The sequence below is a fragment of the Rhyacophila brunnea genome, unplaced genomic scaffold, assembly GCF_057557595.1.
Source record: "Rhyacophila brunnea isolate RB1 unplaced genomic scaffold, BYU_Rbru_1.0 scaffold_12, whole genome shotgun sequence".
In the NCBI taxonomy this organism is placed as follows: Eukaryota; Metazoa; Arthropoda; class Insecta; order Trichoptera; family Rhyacophilidae; genus Rhyacophila; species Rhyacophila brunnea.
Genome location: NW_028232774.1, coordinates 8,367,598 through 8,384,929, shown reverse-complemented (window position 1 = coordinate 8,384,929; position 17,332 = coordinate 8,367,598). Strand labels below are relative to the sequence as shown.

At 33.3% G+C, this 17,332-nt stretch overlaps 1 protein-coding gene across 1 annotated transcript in view; it reads right to left on the bottom strand.

The window, feature by feature from the left end:
- Positions 1 to 283: 283 nt before the first annotated feature.
- LOC147077740 (uncharacterized) overlaps positions 284 to 17,332 on the bottom strand; it is a 31,150-nt gene continuing 14,101 nt past the window's right edge. Inside the window, exons 6-22 of the mRNA XM_085940041.1 lie at positions 15,195 to 15,391; positions 14,299 to 14,347; positions 13,653 to 13,777; positions 13,431 to 13,522; positions 12,510 to 12,633; positions 12,046 to 12,158; positions 11,020 to 11,205; positions 10,064 to 10,251; positions 7,372 to 7,496; positions 6,925 to 7,021; positions 6,229 to 6,400; positions 5,765 to 5,776; positions 5,163 to 5,262; positions 3,723 to 3,820; positions 3,211 to 3,310; positions 2,487 to 2,542; positions 284 to 641 (exon numbers count right to left, since the gene is read on the bottom strand). Of these exons, the coding sequence (XP_085796167.1) occupies positions 510 to 641; positions 2,487 to 2,542; positions 3,211 to 3,310; positions 3,723 to 3,820; positions 5,163 to 5,262; positions 5,765 to 5,776; positions 6,229 to 6,400; positions 6,925 to 7,021; positions 7,372 to 7,496; positions 10,064 to 10,251; positions 11,020 to 11,205; positions 12,046 to 12,158; positions 12,510 to 12,633; positions 13,431 to 13,522; positions 13,653 to 13,777; positions 14,299 to 14,347; positions 15,195 to 15,391 (1,966 nt within the window). The 3' untranslated portion in view covers positions 284 to 509. The remainder of the gene's footprint in view (positions 642 to 2,486; positions 2,543 to 3,210; positions 3,311 to 3,722; positions 3,821 to 5,162; positions 5,263 to 5,764; positions 5,777 to 6,228; positions 6,401 to 6,924; positions 7,022 to 7,371; positions 7,497 to 10,063; positions 10,252 to 11,019; positions 11,206 to 12,045; positions 12,159 to 12,509; positions 12,634 to 13,430; positions 13,523 to 13,652; positions 13,778 to 14,298; positions 14,348 to 15,194; positions 15,392 to 17,332) is intronic.

The window sequence follows — 17,332 nt, the reverse complement described above, 5'->3', positions numbered from 1 at the left end:
TAAAATTTACATTGGATAAAAAGTCAATGTTTTTGAATATTATGATGCATGTTGACGATCAATAATTGAGGGGTCGATGATCAAAGTATTTAAGCGACATATTAATTAAAAATTGGTTAGGATTACTTTTCACATAATATATTATATCTGTGTATGAAAACGGATTCAACTATGTAACCGCATTAGAATATGAAAGGTATTTTTTCATATCATAGGAATACTTCATATAAGAACCACATCTTGTCTATAGAATGTTGAAAACATAAAAAAAAAATCACATATATTTAACATTAAAATCGATTTACTTGTTCATATGCTTGATTCCATTTAATCCTCAGCCCGTCAATTGTAAAATCTGGGATAGCTCAGAAGATCTTTACAGTTAACATGATCTAGTTTTAAGATATCCAAAAATTTCACAGTGAAAACACCCAATTTGGCAAAACAATGTCCATTTTTAAAACAGAGAATTAAGTCTTCAGTAATTTTAGCAAGCAATAATTTTCCGATTATGCAGGGTGTTCAGGGTCAGAGAGTGTATTTGTCTCAAATATTTTTTGATTAGTGACACTTCCAGGATTAGTGGGACTTTCATTCAAAGAACTGACACGGCTTGTCATTTTTTGAGATATTATGGTACTCTGAAATTAAAATGTTTTCTTTAGTAAAATTATCACTGTACACAAACGTCACCTACTAGAACTATATAAGACGTAATGCAGTGGTACATAACTCAGCATGCCATTTATCACAGCCTAACGACATGTAATTATGGAGTAGATTTTTAATAAAACATACTTTTGAGAGTTTGTACCCACTGCGAGTGAAATGTATCACACTGGATACATTCCACTCGCAGTGGGTACAATTGAATACAGGCACTGGGATCCTGCAACTGGTAGTCTAGAAATCGTAATTAAAAGAATAATCTTCGTGCTAAGTAATGCCATTAATATGGTCTAATAAATGCGCTTGGTTCTAAGACATTAGACCAGTGGTTTCCAAACTTTATATTACTACGCCTCCCTTTCAAAAAAATGTAATCTTGGCGCCTCCCTCCCCCTTTATTTCATTAAATAATACAGACACCTTTGTAAATAGTCAACAATGTACTAATACAAAAACGAAAAAAAATAAACAAGGTTTTACCACTTGGCTGAAACAAAGTAGCGCCACAGCAAACTATTGCATTAGCAAACTAACCAAGAACTCATAGTAAATAGACTTTTGTTTGCTTCAATATGTCTGGCGCAGAAATCATTTAAAATTGGAAACATGGCGAATTTATTTTTTTATGAATGCCTTCACATTGTCTTTTTAAATCAGTGAATGCATTAGTGGTCCTTGCATTGATTTATTCACTCAATTTTTTTTAAATTTCAACCAAATAGACAAGTTTAACAACAAAATTATCGTTCCTAAACAGATTTGCCTCAAATTTCAACATTATGATTTGACCCTTTTATTTAATTTTTTCACGAGATAGCCAGCGTGCTTCACAATAGTATTGAAGTGGGGTACTGAGGTATTATAAAATTAGCCTCCATATTTTCAGACAGGTTTGCAAACAATCTTTTATAGGACTGTTTTTTTTATGTAGTTTATAACTAGCGGCCGTTTTATAAACTATGCATTTTCCATACTGCAAACCTGTGGCTATATTAATTGTGTTAAACTTTTCACGCCTCCCTTTGCAACCCTCCGCGCCTCCCAGTTTGGAAATCGCTGCATTAGACATTGACACTTGAAAGGCATCTTGTACAAAACACTAATACGACCAACTGTCATATGGCATGAATACCTGGTGCATGACCAAAAACATGGAGACTATTGGGCTCATTTGAGCTGACCCATCAATGACACACAGTCAAAGTGGAGACGGAGACAACAAACTGTAGGCTTTCTACAAGAGCCTGCATATCGTACATTCCATCAATTTGGATTGCTTTAGATGGTTGGGCCATGTAGACGGGATGGGCGAGTCACGCTTGACAAATAAACTGACATTCGGAAAGTCAAATGAAGACCTGGTCAACCTCGTACACCTGGAGGAAGGGGTCTTAACCTCCTTCAGCATCCGCCTCCATAAGAAAAAGAAGATGATAAATCGCTTTTATTTATCTCTTTATTTAGCTTTTAATGTCATTGATATATACTGCAATTAAAAAATAGATAAACCGTACTATTCGCCAGACAATGTGTACTATTCACATGTGCAGGTACATGATTCACTTCACTGAACTTTGACTAGTTATATTTACATGGCCAAACAGCTCGTAGAATTCAATAGCATCACCCACCATGTTTTATTCAAAAGCGATATTACAAGAATGAGCTACAAACATCTGTGAGGATGTTTAACAAACACAGTATTATACATTGATGATGAAAAATAAATAGACTTCACATATGTTGGCTGGTTGACATCAAATTCCAACAAACATAGAAAAGCGGAAAAGTTATACAACGGACTATTTTTAAATTACCTGAGATGTTATGGACGGTGCAGTTTTATCTTCGTCTACTGGTTCATGAGCTATATCTGAAAATACACATTTTAGTCATGTTAGAATCATTTCAGTCGAGTTCTATCATACCGATTTATAAATAATTAACATCAATTTTACAGAAAAACTTTTCAGCTTTAGAACACAGACACAACCATTCATGGCTCAGGGTAACCACCAATGGAGTGTTTAGCACACGTGTTCTGTATCAACATTATGACTAACCAGACGTCTTGCAGTCCCCGGTGGGTATGTGTGTGGTGAGATTAGTGGATGTGGTTAATGGTTGTGTATATATGTGGTAATTTACTGTCAAATAAAATCTTGAAAATTAACTCTGAAGCATAACTTGTCAACCAACAGCTAAGGCACTAGTAAATTATTATTTGATGCTACATTTTTTATGCATCCATATTGTCCGATAGGTACCCACACGTTGGTTAATCTCGTAGAGTGACCGTCTTTGTATAAATACAAATCCACAACTGGTTTAAAAAATGCATGCAGTTTTTCAATGTAAGTGCAAGGTCCCAATGGGTTGGGCAAATGACACAACTATTCCTCGTAAAAAATATCTGTAAATACGACCTCCATACTATGGCAGCCAATATGCTCTGATTAGGATAGTACATGGTAATTTACCTTTTTTTACCTTATTGTCTATTTTTTTTTGTAAGTTAATGATATTTTATAAGAAAATTACCAGATGCATTGACAATATCACGAGATTTCTGTTCGGTCATTTGTGCACTCTTTTTTGAATCGGTTTTTTCTAATATTTCTGCTGGGACCACAGTGGAACTCTAGAAACACAATTGGCTTATTATTTTATAATTATTATGGTATCATATATGTTTTATAATTACAATTATTATTAACACTTAATATGTCCTGCGAAAATAATAATAATATGCAACACTTAGCACCCTTGTGGCACAACCTCAAGGGGTCCGTCGCTGTGGCTGGCCCTCCCATACCCTGCAGCGGTGTTAGAAAAGCGACTTACGCGCTGAAGGTCTAGCATGGCGGGAGGTGCAAGAGTTGGCGATGAACCGAGGAAAGTGGCACGAACTTGTGCTTACCCTATGCCCCAACACTGGAGCGTAATTGGGTGAAGGAAGGAAGGAAGGAATAATGGTTTAAATACTGCCAAAGACTTTTGCAATTACATACATATACCGATAAAATGTAATTATTTATTAGAGAATACTTTACCTTCTTGTTCAAAGATGTTGTCACAGATATATGACCCGTACTATCTTTCTTTAATGTTACTGCATCATTTTGGACGTCTTTTGTAACCTCGACTGTTACTGAAATTGGAAAAAAATTAATGCAAGTAAAACTGCTATATTCACTGGCGGTTGTATGATCAACAGGTGGCATCTTCATACTACTTGTCACTAACCAATGTCTTTTCAGGACCCCATATACAGCGTGTGCAGTGAACACGAGTGACCAAACCAAGGAACCATCGGAGATTTCAGATGTGATCACATCTACATTCATGTATACAAAATTTTATGTAAATCATCAGACTAATAATCTTTTAACTAATGCACCTTTTTGTAATATAGTATATTTAGCGTGGCCAGATTTGGGGAATGTGAATACGGGACATTTTTAGTAGAAACTATTTTTTCTGTAAAATTGCACTTTTCATTCAATATTTCATTCAATTCAAACTACATTTTTATTACGACTGAAGTGTATCATTTTACCAGAGATCTATGATATCTTTTTTTGCAATATTGTGGAACCTGGAAGTATTTTAATTTCAATAATTTGTTGTTGCAATCTGCAGACATAAAACAAAATCTGCACACAAAATGATTGTTGATTTTAAAATATGCAACTATAGATTCAAAAATTTATATATATTGTCTTCATCATTAATAATCGTTTGATGAAAAATTATCAACAGACTTTAAAGTTATACAGTTGTACACATAACAGTTGAAGTTGACAATAATTACAATTAGAAAAATTTACTTTTTAACTATATAATATTACATAGCTTACAATATCCACACGTTTTTAAAAAATATTCTCTATTATAATATGTTATGAATCAAGATTTTTTTTAACATGTTCAATTCTCAGATCAATATGTATACATAATATCGATCTCCACAGAGTTGAGGTTGTATTAACAGATTTTTTTTGTTTTTCAAGAAATGGATGTTAGCCACTTGCTAAACCTATTAGGTCTATACTTTGGATCCAAACACAAGTTGAAAAACACTTGATGTGACGGTAATTATAAGCAATTGGATATAACGACAATCTGAATAACAACAACACATAAATTATTGAAATGCGTGACATTAATTTTCCATAATTTATAGTTATTATTCATGCGAGAGAGGTTTCTATGTGGAACATTATGAAATGTATCACTAAAAACGAGTTAAATTTTTTTTAATATCAGCTGATGTCTAGCTTAGGGCGACACTTCTTTTTGCATACAGGCAGCTATACTCCTCGCTCGGCTCTGCCTATCGAATAGTGGTATCTAGAGAACTTCTAGGATTGATTCAAAATAGAAACAGGCACTGAGATTGCCCTAAGTACAGCTGTTTTATTTCTAGATACATTATAAATTTAACAAAAATATAATAAACTATTTCTTATAATAATGTTTCCATGTTTCACCTGATTTCCTTTTATTCGGTTTCTCTTGCACCTTATTCTTTATTATTTTATCTGGAGCCTTTGAGACTTTGTTAACAGGTGCCATGTTATTTTGAAAATGCTGTAAAATACATTAAAGTAATTTTCAATAAACAATTTTTAGACTGTCCGATCCTAATAGGATCATATAGGCCTCCACAGAGTTGAGGTTTGTATTAACAGACTTTGTTTTTTACGAGAAATGGATGTCAGCCACTTGCTCAATCTATTACGTCCATACCCTGACTCACACACAAATTGAAAAACAATATGTGTACTTGCCAGACCCAGGATTCGAACCTGGGACTCACGGCGTGATAGTCCAATGCTTAAGCCGTACGGCCACTGTGGGCGTTAAACAATAAACAATAATCATTATTAATAATGGTTTTACAATGTATGTGTATGCATATGGAAATATTTGGACCCGACGCAGAACAATAACAAGTCATAATACACCCGCATCACAAAATTCGACAAATAATGATTAGATGACAAGAACTACTCGATAGACAATAATTAACCTCAAAGGATTTGTCAAAAGCTCTACTTATCTCATTTTGTAAAAATAGTCAACATCTTACTTCAAATTGATCCTGAAAAAAAACAAATTTATTTTTGTAGTGGAAATGTGATTTGGAAATAAATAAAATGCAATTTCAACTAAAGACATCGAAATTTTTAAGTTTTGTTTCTAAAATTGGAACTGATGCTATAAAAATTGTATGGATCCGTATGGTAATAAATGATTCATTATACGGAATTTCTCTTTACGGCCAACTTTCCAAGAACGTATATCTGCTGTGAGGCGAGGTATTATAGTCAAATTTTCATAGTATGTCATTTGCTGAAATAAATGTTCTATCTCTCGCTCACGGTGTGAGCATCTTTAAATAATAAAATATTATAGGTGTTTCCAAACACTGTGGAGTTCTATTTTTTACGTCAATAAATGTTCATGTTCCCGAAGTGACAAGCAATGTTGCGGGTACTTATATTGTATGTCGCTCTATTGCTATAAACTAAGCGTATCAGATATAGTACCTACCTTTTCATTCTCAACCGTCATTACATTCTCAACCAAATCAGATAGAGGAATTGCTTGCGGCCCGTCGAAATTCCATTGTTCATTGAAGTTTCCTTTACGGAGTAGGCGCTGTTGAGCCGTTGTCACCGTGTGACTGCCACCGCAATAGCGGTTGATGAGGTGCACGTCCTGCCTACAAAACAAGACACAAAACGAGACACAGTCTTAACGGCAGTCGAGAAAGCGATGTAATATTGTTGATGTAATTGTAGTTGACAATAATACCGCCTGTACACGTGCATGGACTTACTTGCACCAATAGTGTGTATTTTAAACTAACGCGATAATAACACTGTTTATACATAATACTGCTGACAGTCTCGCCAATCTCATTCTTCAAGAATAAGCGAGACGCAATGTTGTCATTGTATGATACTATTAGACAGGTCATGAAAATCGGTTAACCTCAAAATGAGTCTTTGCGGTGTAGTTCATTTTTTTCCGACAGGTTCGCCACTATCATTCTACTGCGCAGGCGTAGATATCGTACAAACTGTCGCATGAAAATTTATAAGCTTCTGAACTTTTTTGATCCATGCATGCGATCTTGCAATTTGCACAATAATACGTGTTTACACATGCATTTTGTTATTATGGCCGCGATAATCCTTCATATATTTTTGACAACCCCCCAAAGTTTATAGACATTTTACTCACCCAGGACTTTTTTCAAAGTCTGTTCTGTTCTGTTTCATTTGCCAATATTGATAATCATGTTGGCAGGGATTGCATTGTTGAAACTTTCTGATTTCACCTTGGACAAAATTGTTAATATTATTTATTGCAATAAATGGTGGTGATAGTGGCGAGGGGTGGAGGTAGGCTATTAAGATTCAACATATAAATAGTGCACACGAAACTTTGTCAGTCATACTTATTTGTTTTCACTGAGCTAATACAATTAATTTGCAGATGGGAGTAGTAAGTTTTTAAAATTCACTAACCCTTCTTTTATCTATAAAATATCTAAAATTAAGTACAGTTTATACTGTTATCTCCCATACATAATAACATTCGTAAGTATTCATATTAATTTATATTAATTATTTAGAAAATATATGATTAATAATATGACATAATATTGTATAAAAATTGTATAGTTACTGAGGTTGTATGAATTATATGGATTGACCGGTTGGGGAGTCGTAGATTTGTACACCGGGTAACTCCGAGTGTTGTTATACTTGGACATAATTGTATCATTATCACACGATATACAATTCACATCTCTGAAACACAATACATAGTTATTCAAACAAATAAGAAAACCTGTTAAAGTCTCTAGTAATATAGGCAGACATGGATTTACATATAGGTATATTGCTAAGGAGGCTACCTATACAGGTGGTCTCGCAAGACTCGGATGACCTCCAAAACAGAATGGAGGAACACACTGAAGTAACAATAATAATGTAACAAAGACAAAAACAGTATTTCTATAAATACTGTACCATCAGAAATTGTCAGTTGTTCGAATTTGGAACTAAGCTCAACACAGTATAAAAAGTATTGAATGATATGTCAAGTGGTAGCATGTGGCGCCCTCACTTAGCGGACAATTTATACAGGTGGCATCTAAAAATAGACCTATATTCCGCTGGATCAACTAGTTATGTCGAAGTATGTAGCAGCGCATTCTCTGTAGGTGCGTTCCCGCTTAAGGGGGGACATGCTCGTCGAAGGTCAAAATTGAGTTTTTATTGTATTTTCAAACCATGATACTGGACACTCCTTAAACGTTGTAGATAATCTATTTATATAATTTTGAAGCCTTATTATCCTTTATAGTTATTTTAAACATTTGATGACTGCATAAAGTATTTTTGTTACATAAAATAGTATTCTCTTAAACCTCTCGCTCTAATGTTTTAGAATATAGTCATATTTCGGTACATAACTGTGCAGTGGTGTTAAGATTTTTTACATTTATTAATTTTTAAACGCATTTATAAAACCATTTGTATAATTTATTATGAGATAATTTTTGTAAAATATTCACGATAAAAAATTATATTGATAATCTCTGTGATCCCAAATTTGACAAGAATTAGGCATTTTATTATTCAAAAAATCGGCAAGATTAACACATTTGAAAATGATTCTAAAGATACTTATTATAAGCTATGTCTTTGACCATTCAAGTGTGATAAACATCTTATGAATAATGATTGCTTTATAATAATTATTGACCTAAGAATAAGGTAGTGTTTTTTTTTAAATACGCCATTTCTTTTGGCATTCCCCAGTGGTTAAGCTACAACATACGGCCGTAGCCATAAATTGAAAAACTATAATTAAAGTAGGGAGTAAAATTATGTTAACGCGCGTGTTTGAACATGTACCTAACCGAATTTTTTTTTATTTTTTTTTAAACGGTACATGTTCAAACACGCGCGTTAATATCATTTTACTCCCTTCTTCAATTATAGTTTGTCAATTTATGGCTACGGCCATGTGTTGTAGCTTAACCACTGGGGAATGACAAAAGAAATGGCGTATTTCAAAAAAACACTACCTTATTCTTAGGTCAATAATTAATATAAAGCAATCATTATTCGTAAGATTTTTATCACACTTGAATGGTCAAAGACATAGCTTATAATAAATATCTTTAGAATCATCTTCAAATGTGTTAATCTTGCCGATTTTTTGAATAATAAAATGCCTAATTCTTGTCAAATTTGGGATCACAGAGATTATCAATATAATTTTTTATCGTGAATATTTTACAAAAATTATCTCGTAATAAATTATACTAATGGTTTTATAAATGCGTTTAAAAATTAATACATGTAAAAAATCTTAACACCACTGCACAGTTATGTACCGAAATATGACTATATTCTAAAACATTAGAGCGAGAGGTTTAAAAGAATACTATTTTATGTAACAAAAATACTTTATGCAGTCATCAAATGTTTAAAATAATTATAAAGGATAATAAGGCTTCAAAATTATATAAATAGATTATCTACAACGTTTAAGGAGTGTCCAGGATCATGCTTTGAAAATACGATAAAAACTCAATTTTGACCTACGACGAGCATGTGGGCCGTTAAACCATTACTTGCGATTTCTAACACCGTAAAGTTAAAGAAATTACCTTAGGTAGGTACTTAATAAGTGACATAAGATCAACCGTAATCTAAACAATTATGCCCAATAACAAGTGTAATATTGCCAATCAGTGAAATAACCAAATCGTTTCTAACTAAACCACATGTAGTTTTAATTACAATATCTCAAGTGTTTTATACAATCATTTGTCTCTCCTGTTTAATTATCCGATTTTTATCAATAAACCTCTAATGTTATTGTTATGTTAATAATGTCTGCAAACGCCTCTCTCCATGCAAATCCCCAATAATGAATGACTCCCGACCAACAGAACTTCAAGATCCAGCCCACCGGAGTATCAACAGGTATTATGTTTCCCTGGTGATTTTCAATAATTATCTCCGGATATAAAATCAAAAGAAAAAGTGACGATACCTCGGCTCGAATTTCGGCATGATAGATTCCACTTGCGGTGAGTACATTGGAATAATATCGAAAGAATAAATCAACCCTTAAGTATCAAAAGTTTTTTGACGTCCCTATTTATAATGATCATGTAACTTGCAAGATGTGAACAAACGGTATACACAAGGATGCAGCAAGATTCAAAAATAGAGACACCTGGAGAACAATTGTGCTATCGGCGATGGACCTATATGGTAGGGACCTTTGCGCTAATACAAGTAAAAAAATAAAAATACCATACAACACGGTTTTAGTTTAAGATATTGGTAATTACTTTAGATATTTTGCTTTGGTGCCAGCCGCCTCTACGTCTTTCTTCATATTAGCTATCACTCTCAAGCTGTCGTGTAGTTTTAGCAATTTTTTATCCATGACATTCCTCAATGAGCGTACTTGGTTCTTATCGGATTTGTTTTCCATCTCCTTCTGGAATACTTCCAGCGACATTTGCCATGCTGCTTCCTATTGCAATATAAAATAATAAATTTACTTTATTGCAACCGCTCTAGCTATGCTTATCCTGCAAATCGCTCTCAGTAATTCACATGACCTTCAAGACTGAGTTTTGTGTTACAAACAGTGTTGCCATCTTTCTATCACCCAAGTAGTATAGTACATTTTTAAAAAAGTTATAGTATTCCTGGAAAAATTTTGTGATGTCATATTTGCGATGACCAGAAAAAACCTCAAGGCTTCCGGCACTTTCAGAAAAATCCAATACCCGTCCTGGTATCTTCGATTGCGGCAACTGATACAATACACTATTACCTTTTTTTTTTACTAACGTTCGCTCTCAACTAAACAGATCCCCTTTCGACATACTTAGAGATGCGTTCACATTCATACACTTCAATACATTATCTCTTGGGAATGGTTTCTGCGATGAGTCTGAAACGTCAAGAAAAGTAGGAAGAAAAACACACCATGACAACCTAAAAATCTATAATGATAACAAACATTATGTACTATAAATTATAAAAACTAACATTTTTATTATTCTTTAGTACCTACCTAGTTTTAAATTTTAAAAGGGGGCCTCAAAAAGATCTGTCGCCCCAAGCCTCATATAGTCTCTAAAAGGTCTTATCTATGTTGCTAACACATTACATTTATTTACCTCAGTTTTGAATAAGAGTATTATGATTGCCCATGTCTGTATTATTCTTTTACATGGGCAGTCAGGCAGAATTAATTTTAATGTTTATAACAATTAATACTAGTTATAGTGACCTTATTATCCAATTGAATCAAAGCGTCTCCGATTGCTTTGGTTAAACTCGCAACCATAGCATCAAAGCGGCCGTTGGACACCTTGTTGTTCAAATTCTCAACATCAGCTTTGTCTGCCAACGCTTCCGTCAAGTCCCCTTTGTCCGCTTTTATTTTTCTCAAAATTTCAATCTCTTCATATAGTTCCTGACATGGACATCATATTTTTTAAACTTTTTTATAAATGTTATATTGAAATAGCAAAATAACAAAACAATAACAAATATTTAATTCCCATAACATTATAGCCTGTTTACACGTGCATGGATTTGCTGCAGACAGTATGTATTATCGGGGCCATAACAAGAAAATGCATGTGTAAACACATATTATCGTGCAAGTTGCCAGATTGCATGCATGGATCAAAAAAGTTCAGCAGCTTCTGAATTTTCACATGATAGTTAGAACTTTTGCACAGTAAAACGATAGTGGCGAACCTGCCAGAAAAAACATGAACTACACCACGCAGAGCCTTTTGGCATTTACCAATTTTCACAACCTATCAAATAGCACCATACAATGACAACAGCAACAGTTATTCTCGCGATTGTTTGCATTACACACTATTGGTGCCAGTAAATTCATGCACGTGTACAGGTGCTATTATAAGAAATTGCATATCACAATCAAAAAAATGTTGAATTCGGGGATGTCTTATGAATATTTCTTTTATTTTATTTTCGTGATTTGTTATCCGGAGTATTTTTTTTTCGACCATGTCCGATCCTAATAAGATCATATAGGCCCCCACAGAGTGGATGTTTGTATTAACAGATTTTGTTTTTACGAGAAATGGATGTCAGCCATTTGCTCAACCTACTAGGTCCATACTGCCAGACCCAGGATTCGAACTTGGGACCCACGACACTATACGCCGACGCTTAAGCCCCGCGTCAATAGACTATAGAGAATGATACAATCTTAATTCTAGTATTTATTATAAATATTATTCATTTGAATATGTAATTCTTCATTAGTGTAATTTACATTAATATGTAGTCGTCTGTCATCCTTTTCTTCTATTAAGGTAGCAACTTCACGATTGATGTTTTTGAAGTCATCTTGGAAAACTCTAATCTTAGTTTGATATTCCTCCAAGCCTATGTAAACGAAAATATAATTTAACAGAATAACGATCAAATATGTCATTGAACAAAGTCACACAATGTGAAAATAAAATTAAAATGCACAAAAACATAAAATAACAATAACTATTATCGTCATTAAAATTTTTTATGCAGTTAAACTGGCAACTCGTAATAATTATTGTTGAATAAATGCTAGCTTGATACTATCTCACATTTGCTTGAAGATCAGAGGAAGAAAACGGAGAGTTTCAACAGCTTTTGATACATGCCGGATCGGAAGTAGCTAAGTAGTAGGCTATATCATCAAACATTTTTACATGTCATGAAATCAAATAAAATAAAATAACAATCTATAAGTATTACCTATTCCCGCGATATCTGATATGGGGTCATCTTTTGTATCAGTTTTAGTGCACCGTCTCAAATTGTCCCACAAACTTGCCATTTCATTTTCTATGTCGGTTATTTGGTCTTGCATGATATTCGTCTAAATTTATGAAATAATTTTAATCAGATATGAACCTCCGAGTTTATAATAATATGTATTATTTTCGGATACCAGGGTTAGTTAATAAGATATTGTATGACCATAAGGAAAGACCTGTCCTCAAATAGCAACCAATCACAAAATCATTTATAACATAGAAATATTTATCATGGTCAATTAATTGAGTCGCTGACTGAGGAAGAGGCTAAACAGCAGGAAATTATTGTGATGAAAAAGGTAGGCGAAGTTATGTCAGAATCAGAATATGATACAATCAAAGATTTAGACATTGACAACTGGCAGAACATACGAGGTCCTCAACCATGGGAAGAGACTATCAATACTTAAGACTCCCCAAATATTAGCGAAATAAAATTATGTTGAATGTAAATATCCTGTATCAAATTATATAAAAATCATTGAAGTACAATTTTAAAACATTTTAAACATTAAGATTTTACGGTAATAGTAAACGCCTGATTATCTATGTGCAGATTATCCGTGCCCGATACGGTGTATACAATGATATAATAGCTTGAGCTGATGTTACAAAATCATTAAAAGATTCCTGAAAACACACCAAAATTACCGATTTTCATAATAAGTAATGAGTATTGAAGAAATGTTAAAATAATTGTCTGCTTTAGAAATGTATAATATTATGTAGTGTTTTAAAAAGAAAAACTCATTGTTTGGATTATCCGTGCCACCTCTCCTCACTATTAGCTCGGATAATCGCTAGTCTACTATATAACCAAAAGCTGCATTGATACTGAGAAAAGTTTCTGAAAATGCACCTGATTGTTCATTGCGGTATCTAGTTTCAATAATTTATCAGTAACATCATAGATTCTTCCTTCTGCCGACGTGTTAAGAGTTTTCCTCAAGTCTGAAAATGCCACAGTAACAAAATTTATTGTTGACAGATCAGCGCTTAATGCAAATATAATATTATAACCAGTTGCAACTTTATGAATATTAAAAAGTTTAGTACATATTTTGTATGCTGTTGTTTTTACCTTCTGAAACGGTTTGCGCTTGATACCACAGTGCACTGAGTTCCTCCACTTCATGTTTGAGACTTAAAAACTCTTTTGATAATCGATCAATCATCTCGATAATGCTTGGAGTTGACTCTGTGGAGCTAAAATTCAGCGATAACCAATCAATATAGAATCAATTTCCACAAAGTTGACTGTAATAATTTTATGAAGATATTCTTTAACAGTGTTAAATTTAATTTTAATTAAATGAAGGAAACGTGGATTCTGGTGAAGCAGGTAAGTAGGTAAGAAATGTTTTCAACAAATTTAATAAATAATGCTATAATATAGAGTTGTATGATGATCCTATATGTACGAGGTCAAGTAGATATCAGTGACGAAGGGTGCCCATTGATGGCAGGAAGGCTGTGGTAAGTAACTGAAGGAAAGTCCTAGGACAATCATATTTGCAAGACTTGAATTTAAATTTTGTTCATTATTTTACTGAACTTTAGCAATGGAGCCTCTAAACCTCCAAACTGCCTCTAAACAATACCCAATTCGGTCAGGAATACATACTAGCACGCTATACATTCAATCAGGTACAATATTATTCTTGTATTCCCCTTAGAAGTTGAGCTCAGTGGTTATAAGATGCAACAACATGAATATGATGACGTACCTTTTGTCTTTCTGTAAATCCATGCTATCTTCTTCGGACTGTGAAGAATCTATGAAAAAAAATATATGAATAAATTTAAGATAATATACAAGAGTCCGTCTGCCAAATTTATTATTAAAAAAAAGTTTCCATAGGTACTATTGAAGATTATCAACATTTTAATGAAATGCATTATAATGTTAATAATAACTTTTAACATGACCTTGACAAGAACGGGGTGTAGTGTTAGTGAAGTAAAGTTGATTGAATTTATCATATTCATAGTGTAAAAAAGGATTTAATACGAAAGTATCGCTTTAAAACATTTTTATATGAAATCACTAGTCTAAAAATAAAATACACTGGTAGAAAATGTCTAACCTCGCATAATATCTATTCCAACTATACCACCATAACACACAATAACATCATTTCTGTAATCTGAGAAAACCCCAATATATTAGTCGGCAAAATGTCATAATAACATGACAGCTCAAGCGGTTATCTAATTAACTAAATTGAAATAGACCTGCAAAAGGTATCAGAGTTATCTCAAATCTAAAAAAGTAATAGAAAGATGTTATGGAGTTAACTAATAATTGTAATAGCCCTTTTTGCTTTGTGGTCTATTTCCGAAAATGTTATTTTCATACTTTAGAATATGATCTCATATTTAATTTTGTTTTAGATTTTGTGGCATTTTGAACTCTTCATATTAAAATAGTCATTGTATCAGATGAATTAAGTAATATTATGTAGTCTCAAAATAAAAATAATCCCAATTGACCACAATCCCTCGAAATTATATGCCTTTTTTATGACTGATGTTCATGCAATAATTCTTTTTAATCAAGAAAAGAATACACCCAACGATCATTGAAGGGAATTATTTTAATTGCTATAGATTGCTATTATACCTTCTGTGGAACTAATTGTGGAGTCAGACACAGTCTGTGATGTAAGTCCAATCTTGTCCGAAACCTTTTCATATTCCATGGCTAAGTCTCCGATGATTGAGGATAGCTTGCTGATGCCTTTCTCCGCTGCGTCAACACGTGATGACACATTCAGTAATTTCCACATGTCGGATATAGATTTTGTGCTACTCTGAGATCTGAAAGGGTTATTATAAAAAAAAAAATGTACATTCGATCGATATGTCTTTTCGTCTGTTAGTTAGAGAACAATCGTTCAAATTTCAGTTGGGAATCGTTCACAAAATGATGTCACACGATTTTGAGTATTTTTTAACTTCTACGCCTCATATTGTCATATTTCAATTTTCAATTTTCAATTTCAATTTTAATTTATTTTACATATTGTGGACATTACAAATTATAAGTTTAAGACGTTCACAACATGACATTTAGAAACAAATAAATATTATTAAAAAAGTATTATGTAATATTGTAATTATGCAATATTAAGTTATTCTATAGTATAAATGTGTAAATACAAAAAATATGAAGTATATAGGTACAAGGAAGTACACCGGATGAGTTAAGCAGACCCTATTTTAAGAATTTATAAAATAACGTCCACCTATACTCATTCTCACGTAGATGGAATATATCAACATCCGAAGCAATTTGGTTGAACAGAGTTATTGCTCTACCAATTGGCATCACCAATGGCAGGTTAGTTCTGCTCCTCGGGAGAACAAACAACTGATGCTCCCGATTTCTAAGATAGTTATCAGGGACACACAAGTCAATATTACCAAGAATGGCAGAGTTCTCATTCACACCACGTATTAGTCGAAAAAAATACGTGGCCAAATATTGATATCTTCTAGCACTTAAACTACAGTATGTTAGCATACCTAAGAGAAAGTCAGTTGGATAAAGCCACGGATAGTATCCATATAACCTCAAATAAAGGACAAATAAAGGAGTCTCAAAAATTTCTTTTGAACTCGCTCCACCATAAGGTCATATTTCAACTGATGCGGGGCCCAAACAATCGACCCAATCTCAAGCCGGCTTCTCACTAAGGAATTATAAAGAATTTTCAATACAGTAACATCCGAAAAGACCCGGGAAGTACGCAAGACGAAGCCCAACATTTGTAGCGCCTTTTTACAAATGATAGCTATATGACCACTAAATGACAGCTTACTGTCAAACGTAATGCCAAGATCCCTTACAGATGGTATTCGCGAAAGAACTCTGCCATTCATCGAATATTGGAAAAATAATACTCGCGAGGCTCTGGTAAATGATAAAATATTGCATTTTTCAATATTGAAGTCCAGTTTGTTACGCCTGCCCCAATCTAATATATTGTCTATATCAAGTTGGAGTTGACGACAATCGTCCAAGGTGACAACTTCCATTTCATCAACATATTGTTCTTTTCACATTTTCTACCCCATTCATAACAAATCATCGCATTATACCAAACCCCTAACTAAAGGTGCCGATCTTTTCTGGATTTACAATTTAAGACAAGTATCATTTGCATATTGCTATAATAGGAAAACTCATCCATCAGTGATTTTAATAAAACCAATGAAATATGTAAGTACTAAAAAACCTGAGAAGAACTGAATACTTTTATATCTTATTTACAAAAATGGGTACTTTTTTTCAAAATACTAGGCATTAGAGGTGAGTTGGAAATACTGTCACCAGTTTGTGTACTCAAGTCTCGAATGAAACTACCCATACTCAGTGTGTGTGGCCCAATAAACTTGTTCCAAAAGACTTGTGATGATATCATCTCGAGTCGCTCGCTAGTTGGTAGACTTTCAACACTATTGACATTAAAAGCGCACAAGCGAGATAACAATTGAATACAAGAGAGTATGTTTTAATTTATTAGTCTATGCATTCCAATGACATAATCTTATGTATGAACAATAGGTCATAAATTTTTCGTAGCAGCATATTCTCTCGGGAATGTGGTGAGATGACGTACACGCTTGTTATGACCGCTCAAAACATATTTAAATAGAATATTTGCTGCTCAAAATTTTAATTGAAAATGACTTATCTGATGATTCAGTAAAGTCTAAACATTCGACATCTGTGTACCCCTTCTATAATTTTCGGAA